Source organism: Aythya fuligula, chromosome 22 (genome assembly GCF_009819795.1).
Source record: "Aythya fuligula isolate bAytFul2 chromosome 22, bAytFul2.pri, whole genome shotgun sequence".
NCBI classification, from domain to species: Eukaryota; Metazoa; Chordata; class Aves; order Anseriformes; family Anatidae; genus Aythya; species Aythya fuligula.
This window is the reverse complement of record NC_045580.1, coordinates 5,220,524-5,236,964: the sequence shown is the minus strand read 5'-3', so window position 1 is coordinate 5,236,964 and position 16,441 is coordinate 5,220,524. Positions and strand designations below refer to the sequence as shown.

Genomic DNA, 16,441 nt, shown 5'->3' with positions numbered 1-16,441 from the left:
TAACTGTTAGGCACCTTAGAGGAGAGGTACAGATCCCCAGGAAAATGTGCCAGATGGATAAATTCTTGAATCCTTCCTGAAGTCAGCAGTGTCCTGCAGCCCTACAGCCTCTGCTGTCAGATGCAATCACAGCATCCGCAAGCTAGGGCACACCTCCATTTCCCAGGGAAAAATCTCAGAAGGGACTCTTTCTTTGCTGCAGCAGCTGGGAAGTCACGTGAGACTTCATTTCCAGAAATAAAATATGCATTTCACACTCCTGGCATCATGGGAGCTGTAGTCACACTGTACAGAACAGAAAGAGCATGTAAGCCACTTCTTTCTGTGCTATGAGTAGTTTGCCATGGCATGCAAATTATGTCTTAGGGTCTTAGAAAGGAAAGAAAGGCAGGAGAGCATCACAACAGAAGAGAGAGCTTTAGCTATCCCAGAAGAGAAGAACGGAAAGAAGCTCCTCTATCAAAAGGTGAAAAGATGATAATTCCCTAGAAAGATCAGCAGCATCAGAAAGATGGAGAAACTGGGATGATTCGTATTGCTACTGCTTCTTTCTTGAGCAATACTATAACAAACGAGGGCTGCTGCTTTCATACAACGCCTTCTGGATCTTTTTCCCCTCATTGTCTCGTGTTTGAGGTCAGCCTTCCATTTATGCGAGATGGTGTAATAACCTTTCCCACCCCCAAAAGAGGCTCATTCACTGTGGAAAGGGGCAGGCTAACAACAGAAAGTCTTATGACTCACGGCACATTTCATATGCCACAAAACCCCTCCTTCATTTGCATTTGTCAGGAAGTTAAAAGCCACCTTCTAATTTTACTTTCCATTGCGAGTTAACATGCAGCCACCAAGGAGAAGGCAGTAAGACTGCATTATCTTGGATAGAAACACTATGGGCTGATCATCTCCCTTTCCATTAAGTCCAGCTATTCTGACTAACCATCTGCTCTCTCAAAATCAGAGAACTTCAGGGTGTCTACCAGGCAAGACACTTTGGATCCTAAATAACAAAAAATAATCTTTCAAGTACGGTGAGCTAAATCTTTAAATATGGTATAAACTTGAGCCTTTGGGCTGGCACTGCTTAAAGGATAATCCACTGAAGCACATAGGTAGCACACTGGAGAAACAAAGCCTTTATCTGATCTGCACCCATGGAACGTCTAATGCAACATCCTCTCCTGGATAAAAAATTAACCCCAGATGTTTCAGATAAAGAGTGAGAAACCTTGTGGAAGGAACATGCACCGCAGTATTTTGGCCTTAAGAATGAAAACCTAGAGAAACAACTGAAGTCAAGAGGAAAAAAAAAAAAAAAAAAAGAAAGGTCCTAGACTCCTCTTATTTCTGAAGCCTGAGAGAGAAGATCAGAGAAAGTAGCTTGAGCAGTGGCTCAAGACTCAGGTTCTGGACAAAAGCCTCTGGTTTGCAGACAGAGGCACCTCAGCCCTGCAGCAGAAGCCTCCCGCAGCCCCAGCTCATGCTCCTACACATTAGAGAGATCTTCCAGTAGCTGCAGCAACAGGGTGGAACAGAGGATGATGGGTTGCAACTAGGAAAACGATACAGAGGATGACTTATCTCACTGTGTCACATCCCACCAAGTACCACACACCCCTCATTTGGTAACCCAGAATAAAGATTTGGAGTTTGAGGGCATGGATGCATGGCAGGTGCTGCACAGGTAAAGCAACAGCCCATGAGGCTCGCATAAGGACGTCTGAGCATATACATGGCTATGCCTAAAGCAAAAATCCTTTTCCACAGCAGAAAAATGCTACATCTTACAATGCCTGGAACTCCAACAGACCCCTCAAGCAAGGCCCATGCAACCTGCCATTTAAAGGAAAAGGTTAAGGGGGAGAGGGAGCAGCTAACAGCACACCACAACTGAAGATTTGGGGTGGGGTGCTTCAGAGGGAAGGCAGAACAAACAGCGGCGAGGAACAGCTTAAGGAAAAAATTTAGGTCAGACTTGCAGGAGCAGAGGAGAAAAGCAGAGGTGTAGCAGGGGGGCTCAAGGACAGCCCTTGGCGAGTACAGATTGTAACACCTGACCTTGTTACGATGCATGGCGCGGTGGGGAGACGCATGCTGCCATCTTATCACCGAAATGCACAACAAATGCTCTGCAAAGGCCAAGAAAGAAATGGATGGGAAGATACACAAGGGAAGAGGAGAGGGAAAAGAAGAAATGCAGAGGTCACAGTGAGCACTCACACGGTTACAGTCATCTGCAGAAAGAGGGAAGTCTGTCCAAGTGCCAACGTGCTCCCCAGCAGCCCGAGAAAGCCGCTTCAGCAGCGAGGGAGCAAAACGCTGTTGAGTCAAAAGATGGAATCCCAGCTTGTTTACACACGCACAGGAGTTTGGGGGAGAAAGCAGCACCAAGAGGTGACCTCAGAGTCCACCGTGGAAAGATGTAATGCCACCATGAAGACGGTTCTGGGATGGCTCCTACTGCTATTACTCTGCAGTTTGGCCCCAAAGGGAAGGAGCAGTGACTTGGCTGATGAGAAGGCAGAGCGATGGAGAAATCTCCAAAGAGCTTGCTCTGCGCAAGAGGCACAGGTTTCCTTTCTCTGCTCTCAGATTTCTTCTATCACAGGCGATTCAATTTTAAAGGCACAGCTGCCTGCAAGGCTCTGCTGAATTTGCAGCTGCTATGGGATAAGGTGTAAAAGTCTGAGAGAACAAAGGATTCTCTAAAAGAATTTGAGGTTGTTTCCCCATTTAGGCAGTCAACTATAAAGATGCACATATTTTCCAAGGTAAATATTGCAAGTATTTGCATGTGTCAAAGGCAAATAGCACTAAAAGCAAGGAAGAGGCCGTGATAAAGAGTTTGTGCTGACTGTAAAGTTACGAAAAAGCTGATTTGTTCAGGGACACACACACACAGCACTTTGTACAAGAGATACCACTATCTTAGGAGAGTAGCAGGGTGTTTCACCAAGCAAATCCAAAAGAACCCTAATTCCCGTTTCAGGTAAGTGCTCTTAGATTTTTGAGGAACTTCTGTCTGTACAGAAAAATACCCTGCACCGAGCAGTTTCAGAAACAGCTGACGACTGCACTGTAAACAAGGGCCTAGAAAGGTCTCTGTAAGGGCACAAGCATATGCATTCAAGCTGAAAAAGAGCTGATCCCAGATCCCCTTCCAGGGCTCGTGGTCTGTCGGAGTCTCAGGGGAGGCTGAGGCAGCAGCATCCCTGTTAACCAGCACCTCCTCCTCCAGCTGCAGTCCAAAGCCCAGGCAGAAGGGTTTGCCTCCCCTCGTGCATCCAGCCTCCATGAGCAACCACTCAAAGCCAGGGCTGTGAACAGCAATGCCAGTTCTGATTTTGATGTATACGGTAGTCCCAGATTCACTAAAAATTGAACTGGGAAGAGAAATAGAAAAATAGTTTTTAAATGCCTTCCACTTCTGCCCTTTGACATGTGTCAGTCCTGTCTGCCAATTTACTGGCTCAACAGATGGGTTTTAACCTGCTTATCCCTTCAACACTTCCCCCAGCTACTCACTTGAGTATTTATCTTCTTTTCTATGCCTACTGCACATCAAACAAGTCACTACAAATTAGGAGACTGGGACCTGAAGAGCTGTACACAATCCTTTTTTTTTTTTTCTTTTTCTTTTTTTAAAATAACGCCTTTGTTTTACTGCACAGCATCGATCAGTCAGCCACACCACAAAATAGAAGCAACACCATACTCTGAGATCTTTTCCATGCAGCTGGGGTGCCAGGCATGCTCACAACAGGACTCTCAGATAAGCTATGGTTTCTGACGACACCTCGGTTAAAATGTTTCCTGCATAAAGGAAGGTGGCTTTCTCCCACTGTAAGACAGAGGTATTGCCCACATGGTTCTTTTGAAGGAAGCTTTGCACCTAACTTTCAGCGCCGGTTCATTTCTACCTGTTAAAGAGAAGAGATCACTGGTGCAGTCAGGGCTCCCATACCACGTTTGGGTACATGAATTCAAGGACAAACACAGCTCCTAGATTCATCCCAGACCGTGCCCCAGTTTAAGAAGGTATCTATTCACCAAAAGGGATGTGTTCTGCAATTTAGGAACCTCCGGTCTGTAGATCTGAAGTCATGTCACTGCATAAACCTGGCCAAACTCTATCTGAATTTAGCAGCAGGCTCCCTCAAAAAGCATCACTCCCCTGCAACTTTAAAAAGCCTACCTCTGGCTGTAAGAGGCTAAAATCAATTAAGTCCTCTGAGACCCTCTGATGGCTGATTTTAGAGCAGTATTGAAGTTTTAGTACAGCAACAGAAGTTCGCAAGGGCTCTGAGGCACAGCACAGGCTTTGTTGGAAGGTGAATCCACACAAGGGGTCAGCAGCTGACAGCACTCTGCATGGAAGCTTGCGGACAAGGGCCAAGGAGGCTTACACAGAGCAAGAGGCCCGTGGAAGGAGATGGTTTACAGCCCTGCACCCCAGCCTCCTGCTGGCTTCACTCCTGCTTCTCCATATGCCTCAAGCTAACAGCTGTAACGCTGACAATCCCAATGCTCCCCAAGGACACAGCGCTGATGGGGTGACCACCACTTAAAGTCTGCAAGTGAAATACTTACACAGCTGAGCCCTCTGCTCTTGGTTAACAGGAAGGAAGGCTGGGTAGGGTCTGCCCAGGGCCTCAGATACGGGAAAAAAGGGACAGTGAAACGAGTCCTCTCCTCTTCCTCATGTTCCTGAGCATCACGAGCTAGCAACGCAGCCACATGAGGCCTGCCAGACCTCCTCTGCATTCAGTGAGATCTGCAAGGCACGCTGAGGTTTATCAATGATAACACCAGTCCAGCAGAGACAGAACTGATCAGGAAATGGAGAAGCGAGATCTGAATCCTGCTTTGCCCTGCTGTTGTATCTGTTGTGACCATGCCTTCTCCTGCAGCTGTTACTGACCTGCGTGGAGGTTCTCACACTAAAAGCTCTATGTCAGAGCCAACTTTTTGGAAGGGAACAGGCAGGTATTTTGCCATGACTGCTTGGAGCAGAGGACTGAATTAAGAATGGTTTCTTTGTGGTGATGGAGGGGATTTGCACAATCTATTCTCCTTATCTGCACTGAAACTATTTGTGGTATCAATAAAACTCCCTCTCACCAGTGGCTATCAGCTAATGCCCAGAGGCACGATATTACATTACTACAGAAAGCATAAAATAACCCTGTTCTCAAGCTTGCCAATAGCTTTGAACTCATCAAAGCTCCAGACTCACATGCTGAGCAACAGCAACAACAAAGTGCATGAGCACGAGCACACCAATTAATCCTGCAGGGTCTCCTGCTTGTCTCTGGCCCCAGTAAGACAAGCAGGAGAGGTATCAGTCCCTCCACACCCTTCAGTCACAGAGAAGGGAAGCACAGGGACTACTGCCCTTGCTTTGAAATCACAAAGCATTTTTAGTTCAGTCTCCTTAAAACTAAAGAACAAGAGTAAAAGAGATAGTGAGTGGAGCACAACTTTGATGAATCAAATCCAGCACAGACTTTCAGTGAAGAGAGCACCCTTATCTCCACTGAAAGAGGTTGACTGAGGATTTTAGGGAGAAAAGATGACTTTCTATCGGGTGGCTTAACCCTCTTACAGGGCAGACCCAATGAGCTGGGATGCCAGGTGCAAAAGACGACTCCCAGTTGAAGACAAAGACAAAATTCATCTTATTCCAGCTGCTTGTTAGCAGCCTGCCTTATCCAACAGAGCCAGATCCAGGCAGACTGTAATTAACAACAGCCCGTCTTCAAAAGGAACAATGCTGGCGTATGAGGAACAGGGCAGGTGCTATTTCCATTCAACAGCTCTGCTGACAGTAGCAAATCTGGCAATCCAAGTGGAGGAGAGCTGCTCTTAAACTGTTCTTCTGTCTTCCACAGCCAAGAGTCAATGCTGGGGCTCAGGAAGCAGCAGCAATTAGGAAGAGGGAAGACACTAGCTCTGACCCTAATTATTAACCATCTTTCCTATGTGACAAAGGAGATTAGTGCCATTCTGGTTAAACTCCTCCCAAGTTAGTCCACTGAATGTTAAATCCAGCTGACTAAGGAACGCTTAAGGGAAGTATGGATATTGATCTAGCTCTAAAGTTACTGCAAAAGCATCAGGGTTATGCTCTGTGACACTCTGGAAGCTCAGCCTGAGCTCTTCACAACAGGATCACCACTTTTGAAAACCTCCCTAAAGACCATGCTTGCATCCACCCCTGACGAATAATGGTTATTCGGGTGTTTAACTAATATCAGGACCCTCATGGCCAACAGAAGTAGCTAACTTTGTTGTGCCTCCACTTGCAGGTAAGTCATGGGTACATTGTTAAAATACAGAACTCCTACTGACTTGTTAAACACCCCAAGGATGTAACTTTGGCACAAGCATTTTAAAAGTTTGATCTCATTTCAGATCTTCACACAACTTCTTGCAAATCCAAACATGAGGCAGAATTTCTTAAACTTGTCTATGTCTTGAGCCATTCCCTAATCTTTTTGCAAGCTCTCGCAAATTTTGATCCATTGTTTGAGAAACACTTAGTAACTTACACAAAGGAAAGCAAAGGAAAAACAAGTCCCACAACCCTGGAATTATCAGAACAAGATACTGTACACACTGGGGGACTAATTAAGCTGCAATCAAGATGTAGGGCATATTAAAACAAAACATTGTAAGACTAGCTGTTCCCCATTTCCTCCATTTTGATATGATCACTGTAAACTGCTACCTGCTTCTCTCCTCTCCTTTTCACATCCTACTGCTTTCTATCCCCGTACTTTCCACACTCCTCTTTTGACCTTATCAGTGTCTCTCCTCCTCAGACTGTGTATGAGGCTAAGGACTGATCTTCCCTCCAGTTCAGTAGCTTAATATTTACTCTTAATTAAAATTCCCCGCGTCCTATACCCGATAGGTACTTCAACGTCATGACAAAGAACAAGCCCTTGGTTCAAGCAGAAGCAGGCTCATGACCTTAGACTTCATTCAGATGAAAGTTCAAGGCAATTCATACATAAACATGTCTTGTTACAGAGACTAGTGACTGTGTACGTGCACATATTTCACCCAAGTCTCTGTCTGTCTGCATCCCAATCTTGTCCACTCTTTTAATTAGTTTAAATGAAGCAGCTTCTGCAAGCACGATTATTTGGTCACGATCTCAGCTCTGCTGCTTATCTTCACACTCATGTGGTTGGGGTGTTTCAGCATCTGAGCAACCCACAGACTTAACTCACCATCTTTTTTATCTGTTTTTCTGAGGTTAGAAAAGAATTGACCTCTTCATTTCACAGACAGAACATGAAACAATTCACACAAGCTCACACAGACAGCAGGCACCTGAGCTCTGAGTCCAGGCAAAACCCAACTCTCCTTCTAGACTGCCTCTTTTCCCTTACATGGCCCCAAAAATACCTGCACAGCGTTTATTTACCCCAAGACAAAATAAAAGCTGTATAGGCTCCCTGTCAGCATACACAATCAGGTATGATAGACACATGACAACTTACATGACTCTGCAGAAGGCCAGCTTTTTCCTCAGAGAAGATACACGCAAGTGGCAGCCCTGCTTCACCGCGGTGCTGCAGGACACCTTGTCAGGGCACGGGTTCTGGACCATGGCCGTACTTCGCACTGCACCAGCCAACAGCAGCGCTCACACCTCAAGGAACACAACTGCTGGGGAGAACCGAGTGCATCTGCCAGCAGAAAAAAACTGAGTCTTCTCCGAAAGAGCCTGAGGGTTGGAGCACGGTCCTTGGAAGTCCATCACTGAGCAGTTAACTCCACTAGCAGCATTCCCTGGTACCATCTTTTACAGGAAAAGCACGCAGTTAAGATCTTGGCTCTGCCTAGTCTTGATGTCAGCCATCCTCAGCTATGTATTCCTCTCCATATATATATATATATATATATATATATATATATATATATATATATATATATTTTTTTTTTTTTTTTTCTAAATCTCAGAGTCAACATAAAAACTCAGCATCCCTTTATTTGGGCTGGAGTAGCTTTCAGAACTTTTCCAGACGTACTGAAGTGGGTGCAGATCTTTGCTCACTCTGCTCTGATCCTTCCAGTGCAGCACAGACTCCTGCCTGCAACACCAGGGGCAGCATGCCAAGAGAAGGAGCACCCTTTGGTATACACCACATGATTTCTTGCTGTCTCCTCTTCTGCTCAGCTTTTACCACAACTCACAGGACTGCTGAAACCCTTGTTATTTTTACTTACAGCTTCTGTACAGTAAGTCAATGAAACAAGCACAGGGAACTGCCTGCAGGTCTTTACCATTTCGACTGTGAGGAGAACTCGAAACCTGTGGTTGGAGGACCCATTGTTACTGGTCAAAATACCACCACATAAGGACAGTGAGAAAGTACCTCCTCGTTCATTTGTAAAAGCCTGGCAGCTTCAAGATGCTTCAGAAATCACCTTCAACTTTGCTAGTAGGAACAGCAAGCACTCAAAGATTTCATTAGCCTTCTTCACATCTTATAGGAAACTCGAAATGCATTTCACTACCAAAAGACATTTTTGTCGAGTTTCATGGACAAGAGTCACTGCTATCCAAAGCAGCTGTACCAGCAGAGCTCGATGAAATTACTTTGGCAAAGGAAAAAGAGATAAAGACAATTTACTTGCCTTCATATGGGTCATTTTAGGATCAGTATTTTCCATGAAACCAAACCAACTTGAAATTTATTGCGGGCAGCAATGTTGCAGGTCCCCTGATAACAGAGAGGTCACCATGCTCTCTCCACCACCCCAGCCCTGCATAAATAGGTCTGAGCTCCAACAGCGCTCCAGCTGAAGCATCTCTTCCAGACAATAAGATGCTCTCAGCACCAGTATAAAGGCTCTCAAAAAGTCTACGTGTGAAACCTGCAGCACTTCCAAATTATTCCCATCTTCCTATGTCCAGAAAACCCTCATCAGAGTATTAATGAAGCCTAACCTTATTTAACCTACAGAGTCCAAAATGAAATGCTATAACAGCATGCATTACACAGAGGAAGCCCAGGTATAATCTAACTGTCCATCTGCTTTGCTGTCAGGTTCTTTATTTACTGGTTGCAAACATCACTCCCCACTAGTCAATTATGCCAGGCTCCACAGCACCAGAGAGACTGATAATTGGAGCAAAACATATGGAAGAAAAGGTTAGCTGCAACTACCAAGTGCTAATTCAGAGCCAAACTCTGTTGGGATATTAATTAGCTCTTCAGGGTCAGGATGTTCTCTCCAGTGAGTCAATTCCTCAGATGCCTCCTCAGCTGCTATTCAGTTCTTACTAAATCCATTGGCCTCTCATATCACAGTGGGGAATTGGTAAGAGTTCGGTAAGAGTTTACCCTCCTGGAGCCAGTCAGATAAACCTTCAACCTCAGAGACAGCTTGCGTGGAATAACTGAGTAACAGAGCTGAAACAAAGCTCTTCTCTGACTATGCCACAATAAGAGCACACAGAGCAGAAGCCACATTCAGATGCTTCTCATAATCCACTACGCAGCAGCTGTGATCCACAGTCACAACATTAAGGAAAATGCAACAACTCCCCTGTGCAATGCAGTAACAAAATAACACGAATTTCAGAAACCAAAGACCAGACCAAACACTGGGCCCAAAGGTGTTATTAGGGAAACAGGCCTGCAGGAGCTGGCCCAGGACAGAAAGGTGATAGCAGTTCAGGGCTCATAATTCATGCACAGCAGAAGAAAAAGTGGTTTCAGACTCACAAGATGAATTACAAGATAGAGCAAAAGTCTTAATAATCATATAGTCCTCGGCAAAGCAACAATAAATCACACACAAAAATAAGCATTTGTTTTTCAACAGCTTTTGTGCCAACACTGCACTTTAAAGTAGTCATTAATCAACCCTAAGTACAAGAAACTTAAGTTGCTTCTCAAACTTCACAGCAGTTTTTACTGAGCTGCTAGAAATGAGCTGCAGACACCTGGGGACTGTCCCCACACATCACATCTAAAATACAATAGCCAGTCTCAATATTGTACTTGGTAGGGACAAGAATTACATACAAAATTTCACTTGTACACTCAAGGATCAGAGCTGCTAATGATCAATACATAGGGGATCTGATGAAGCTTTCTACACCAGATAAAGTTTCAGAGAATTAGTCTGAGAATGAGCCTGAGAATAAAATTTAGGCTACGTCATGGGCTGGATGTGTTTGTCCCAAGTTCTACTTTTAAGTACATGGAAAAATATGTCTTTTTTAGGCATTGATAAGACCGATTAAGTCATGCTTTTTTTTAAGTATGTGACATTTCTGGTTAAATAACTGAGAAACAGAGGGAAAACGAGGCCTCAGTCAGCGCGGACCATCTGATTTTACTGAGTGTTTCCAGGAACTTCCCCCAGTTGAGCATGAACAGACGTACCTGTCGTCACGCATGTGAGGGCTCAGGAATCGAGACGAGTCATCATCGTGGCTGCTTTGCTGGCTGCTCTGCTGACTGCTGCAATAGAAAACAGAAGCAATTAAGACAGATTTTGATAAGTCTCTATGAAACGTTTTGATTTTAAAGCCAGAACAAGAAAAAACACAAGCTTCATTCTTCATATATTTAGAGATACAAAGAAAAATATAAGGAAGTAAGCTCATATCTGACATACAACAGGAGTGACTGGTTTGAAGCCTCTTACTTCCAGTCTGTAATGCTTTTCTAAGAACTTTCAGATACAGAAGTAACCTTGCACGTTGTCTACAGAGTGTTTCATCACACCACCCCACAATGGTTTCATACAGCTTAACGTTCAACTACCAAACCACTATCTGTTCATATGCCCCCGCTTCCGGACAGCGGGACAAAAGAGCAGTTTAAATGAACTCTTTTTAAGGATAAAGCAGCCAGAAGTGGTCACCACCAAATTTCTAGTGGAGAGTTGCATGCTGAGCCCACAAGATGTCACTCTTCCCCTTTAAATGGATAATTTGGAGGTGTTTATTTTTATTTTTATTTTTTTTAAATCCATTGTATGATGTTGGCTTTATTCCCTCCTAGCAGCCTCAGCCTGCTCCAGAGACTCATCAGTGTTCCTGCTTCTTGTTTCTATAGCTTCATGTTTCTTTGCAAGAGCTTTCCTTCTGAGCCCTCGACAGGTCTGATTCTGCCTTCAGATACCCGACTGCAGCACAACACAGATGTTCTTGGGGCATCCTTAATCTGCACAGCCTGGGTACCCTGGCTATGGAGCCATGGCAACACAGCTTCAGCACAAACTGTCCAGCCCCACCTGGGACACTGGATGCGTTTGCCTGAACACACACCATGCTAAAACACTCTGCATTCACCACTGGCAGAACCTAAGCAGCTCGAATAAAACCAGTCCAGGTATACAGATGCATGCTGTAATCACAGCTTCTACTGCAGTGTAGACAAATCTGTGTAATAGATTGCACATCACATACCAAAGGCACAGAAGCAGTTTCAAAAAGGCCCATACTGCATTTTTTTTTTCTTCTTAGAAAGCACTAAGCCTCCAGATCTACTTTTGGGTAAAACAGCACTAAAACACCATAGTGAGATTTTTCTGTCAAGTTTACTTGTTCATTTCTTTTCTGTCTCTCTTCAAATCAATTCACCCCAAACCCCCATTTCTTTTACTTCTTTGAACGTACTCTGTGGTTACAGCTCCTCTTACCTACATCTACTTAGGCATTTCAACTCAACTACAGTACAGAAAGGATACCTGAAATGATAATTTTATTTAAGTCAGTACGTTTGTTAAGCCCTATGTAAAAAAAGCACTACTTTTGCCACCACAGAAATTAACAGAGCAAAGTGTGAAGAGGCTTAGAAGTTCATCTGCAATTGTCTTGGTACTTCCAAGGCATGAAGAAACCACTAAGCAGACAGAACAGGAACTAGAACCAGAAACTACGTCAGCAACAGAGAGCTACATCCTCAGGTACTAAATAGCATTGCTTCAACAAATCTGTATAAGAATACAGTGGCTTGTTAGTAGCTTTTTTTTTCTTTCCTTTTTTATTTTATTTTTTTTATTATTATTATTATTTTTTTTTAAAAGGGGCAATCCAACCACCCAAACCCTCCTCCATCCCCATCTTTTTCTTCACAGAGCAAAAACATCCTTTTGATTAGTTTGCGTTCTTGGGAGACTGTTCATAAGCTTTAAGATGAATACCACATCCCTTGGTAGTGAACATTTTCCTTTCTTGCTCTAAAAAGGTGAGGGGGAAAGGCCTGTCTCTTCCCCTTGAAGATCCAGGGACTATTCCTACTTGTCACTTCATAAATAAAAAACCTCTCCCAAAACTTTGCCAGTTCAGTTTTGATTAAGCAGATAAAAGAAACTTACCAAAAAGTCCCAATGTAACACAGCCCAGCTACAGCTCCTGCAATGCTGGGAATCTCACTTGAAACTTTACTCTTAGACAGTTATACAAGACGTACCTTAGACCTTTTCATGCTCACTCAACTGTCATTAAATGCCCTGTTCAGACAGCCCTTCAACCCAAGGGTTAAAATTTAATGGAATACAGATGTCACAACACATCGCAGTACAACACCTTGTCCCCTTTCCTTATCACTCGGGAATGCTCAAGACAAGAAATTAAAGAAACACCAGAAGAAGGAGATCAGTTCTTCCCCCTCCTACTTCACTGCAGCAGTGTTTTGCATGGAAGCTTTGCACAAGTTTGTGAGCTCTTCACACAGAGAAAAACCATTTCAATGTTGTGATTACCAGACAGTGCAGCTGTTAAACCCCCTAAAAAGCACAGAGCACTTGAAATGCAGACCTATTGTTTCATTACACTTTTCGGTCCACTGCAAGTTAATCTGCTTTTAAGATGACAGTGTTCCTCTGAGGTGGTGGAACAACAAATTGCTGCTCTTGTATTGGCTATATTTATAAGGAGATAAGAAAGGTGTGATTTGTATTGAGAAGTAATACAGGGGAAAGCTTTACATACAGACATTGAGGTTTTATATTTACAGAGAAGGCTAAAAGCTGCTTAAAAGCCTTAGTAAATCAGTAAAAGAAAGCACAGTAGAAAACAGTCTATTCCTAAGGATGCTTGTTCTGTCGTCTCTTTTCCAGCATCTGTAATACGTTATAAGTGTTAAACAGTTTTCATCAACTTCGTGACCTATATACATGCACTTAGATGAATGCTCACAAGATAGTCGCACACAAAAATCACCTCTTCCAAATCCTGCCAAAAGTGAACTTGAGTAGACTGCTGATACTAGAGATCAAAGTGCAAAATGTACTTTAAAAATGCTCATCACAATTAATCTCCCCGACTTTATGCCACTCAAAGTAAAATATTTAAACATTTCTCAGACCTGGTCTCAGCAAGTTTTAAATTACATTTTGTGCTATTATCTTCTTGCTTTTTTGTTGGGGGGCAGGGGGTGCAATATCTCATTTTACTCAGATTTCAGTCTCTAAATGGTAAGGCAGAGCCAATCTCTCATTTTACGCATGAATAGGCTTTTAAAGCTAAGCAGATCTTCTACTAAAATGCCTGTCCAGATTTCAAAGTTCAGACACTCGTGTCAATGTTTGCACAGCAGGGGTTTTCTGGGAATTCTGTACCTTCCAGATACGTCTGGAAGCGTTACAAAAAGTCATGATCACAAGCAAGAGTACGTGACATTGTTTTTTCCCGTGTGGTCTCCCACTGCTTTCCACTTACCAGTCCTAACAAATTTGCCAACCCAGGCCAAACTTTGATAGACCTGCATCTTCAGCAATTCCACCTTGGAAGGTATCAATACAGCATGATCCATGCCACCAACGCAAGGCAGAAACACACACAGATTGCTTTAACCACACTTAAACAATGCTCTAATAGCACTCACACATTATTGGATGGGTGGAAAAAAGCATCTAGTCTGGCACTTATAACAGATGCCATTACTTGTCCTTAAATCAGAGGAAGGGCAATTTCTTTAAAGGAATTCAACTACAAACACATTCAGAAGCAATGAGAAATGGGTCTCAACTGTGTTTCCTAACTTGAAACGTGTGGATAGCTGTATCTGATAAATGACTCCACTAGAAACTAGTGCTCCCTCTCCACTCTGCCTCTCGTTTCTGACAATGCTTTGAAAAGGTGATAGAAAACATCTCACTGTACTTGTGTATCTGCAGGTGTGAGTCTGGCAGGCTTTTATTCAATGGAAATTCTTTCAACAGTGATGGATGATCGGGGTGAGCAAGGGAATGGGGAAGAAACGGCTGTCATGGAAGATGGAATCAATTCACGAGCTTGGAGAATCAGTTATTCACAGGAGTCTGTGGTCTTCAGAAGGTTATTGTTAGTCACAGCTATTCAGCGAATAATTTCACATAGAACTTTTCAAGTCTGAACACAGATGAATATTCCCTATTCATTTTTCTTAATTAAACCCTGTATTCATAGGCTTTGGGTTCAGTACTAAGCATTTCACAGAAGTAGGATAGGTAATTGACAGGTATACAACCTCTACAAGTGCTTTCTGCAACTGTGGCAACTGTTCCTGGAACACAAAGCTAATATCTGATATATCATGATAGGAATATTTTCAATTTTTCTGTGGAATTTAAAAAAATGCAGGTTCTAAGCAATAAAAGTGAACTTGCATCAAGGCTTCTGTTAAAATTCACAAAGCTGCTTAGTTATCCAAACTACATACTACTACCAGATAATCCTCAACTGCAAGCCTCAGGAGTGCCAGAAGAAAAGTTTCCTCCAACTTTCCCCCCACAGGGCTGGAGAAGCTCATTAAAGACAGAACAATTTTACCTTCCATTTCACCCTCCTGCTCTGCCCATCCTTCCCAGCATGTAGCCCCCTTCTATTTCTCACGAGGCAGCAGAAAGACCTCCCAGTCCCAGCTGCCCAGCAGCACCTCAGTGCCCTCAGCAAATTAAATCCCTGCCATCAGCAGCCCTGGGTTTCTATGGCTGCAGCAGCAACGGGGCTGTTACACACACCAGGGAACTGCAAGGTGGAGGGGACAGAGAAGGGAGCAAGGGTGATGAAGAGGAAATTGCCAAGCTAGGAAATCACCATCTGTTATTCCATCAGATAACGGACAGCCTAACTCATCAAGAAGGGCTGTCCTTCGATAGCCTTAAAGCTTTCAGCCTGTGAATTGAAGTCAGAGCACCAGCACTGATGGTGCTGCAAGCTCCCACTCTCAGCACACGAGTGCCAAGTTGTCAGGGGTAACATATGCTTGTTACTGAAGGCAGCAAGCTAACACCAGGCTTTATTAAAGATGAGACTCGTGTTCAGTGAACTGTAATCACCGCACTGATACCAAGCCCCATGGGAGGCAGGTGGCAGATGGCACCGCAACACCTCTAAGGATCCCAGTGCCCATTTGGTTTGTGCAACCCAGCTCCACCTAAGGACTCAGGAGTTTCTTCGTATATATATATATACATAGATAGGTGGCAAACACCTTGATTATTATGAACCGAAGTTGAAATGGAAATGCAGAGGGGAGAGGAAAACTCATACCCAAGCTCATGAATGAATGGCAGAGCTGTAAAGTGAAAACTTAAGGACTTAATAAATAAATAAATAAATAAATAATAAACAAACAGAGCCTGCAAAAGCTGGAGCCTGTGTAACATTACCAGCATGTCCAAAAACCAAAGGGGCGCTTCTTCCTCGAGACCTTTGTGTTCTGTTAACTCAGTTTGATAAAGCAGGGGGAGCAATGTTTACAGGCTACACCCATTAATAGTGAGCAAGAGAATAAACGAGCTGCCTTGGCCAAATCCCTACCTAACAGTTGCATCTATCACACAGACCAACACAATTATTGCTAATTGGCGCTGTTTGAAGTCACACTCAGTTGGAGTCGGACTAAACCTGGAGCAGGGCAACCTTCATTTGTTGCAGTCCAGCGAAGAACTGTGGTGGTGAACACAAAGGACAGGTAAATCCTGGCAAGCGCAGGGCTGTGTATACATGAAGTTCAGATGGTCCCAGAAATATTTGCTGACTAGGTAAGATCAACAGCATTTAGGTTCCTGGCTGTTTGCAAATGAGTCAGTTTTGATACTCATGTGAATGGTCACCCTAAAGCACACAAATCCTGAAAGATAAATATTTAAAAAACACAAGCAGCTGCACAAAGGCAGCAAAATTCAGCCAACAAAACAGTGCTGGAAAGATTCACAGGCACTTGGCACACATTATCAAATAAAACCATATCCTCTGCAAACAGTACCTCAGTACTCTACATAAGAGATGCATGCTGCAGTTCCAAAAAGTCAGTTCATTGGAAGCACAAGCGAGGCCTTATTTAAACTTGCAGCTTCAAAAAGGAGAAAAATTACATTAATTACATTAATTACTTTTTTTTTTTTTTTTTTTTTTTTTTTTTTTTTTTTTATGTAGTGTAAGAGATAACCATGGAAAGATGTATTCCAAAAATTT

At 43.5% G+C, this 16,441-nt stretch overlaps 1 protein-coding gene across 7 annotated transcripts in view; it reads right to left on the bottom strand.

Annotated features, from left to right (window-relative positions):
- The window catches only part of GRAMD1B (GRAM domain containing 1B), a 96,027-nt gene that overhangs the window by 73,816 nt on the left and 5,770 nt on the right, over nt 1-16,441 (bottom strand). For 2 of the 7 annotated variants that reach the window (XM_032201894.1, XM_032201897.1), the window contains exons 1-2: nt 2,221-2,546; nt 2,059-2,129 (exon numbers count right to left, since the gene is read on the bottom strand). Coding sequence is in view for 5 of the 7 variants with exons in the window: in XM_032201897.1 (XP_032057788.1) it covers nt 2,059-2,073 (15 nt within the window). In the remaining 2 variants the exon portion in view is untranslated. Of the gene's footprint in view, nt 1-2,058; nt 2,130-2,220; nt 2,547-10,412; nt 10,491-16,441 lie in introns of those variants that run through there. The other 5 variants (XM_032201888.1, XM_032201889.1, XM_032201895.1 and 2 more) reach the window with 3 other exon arrangements.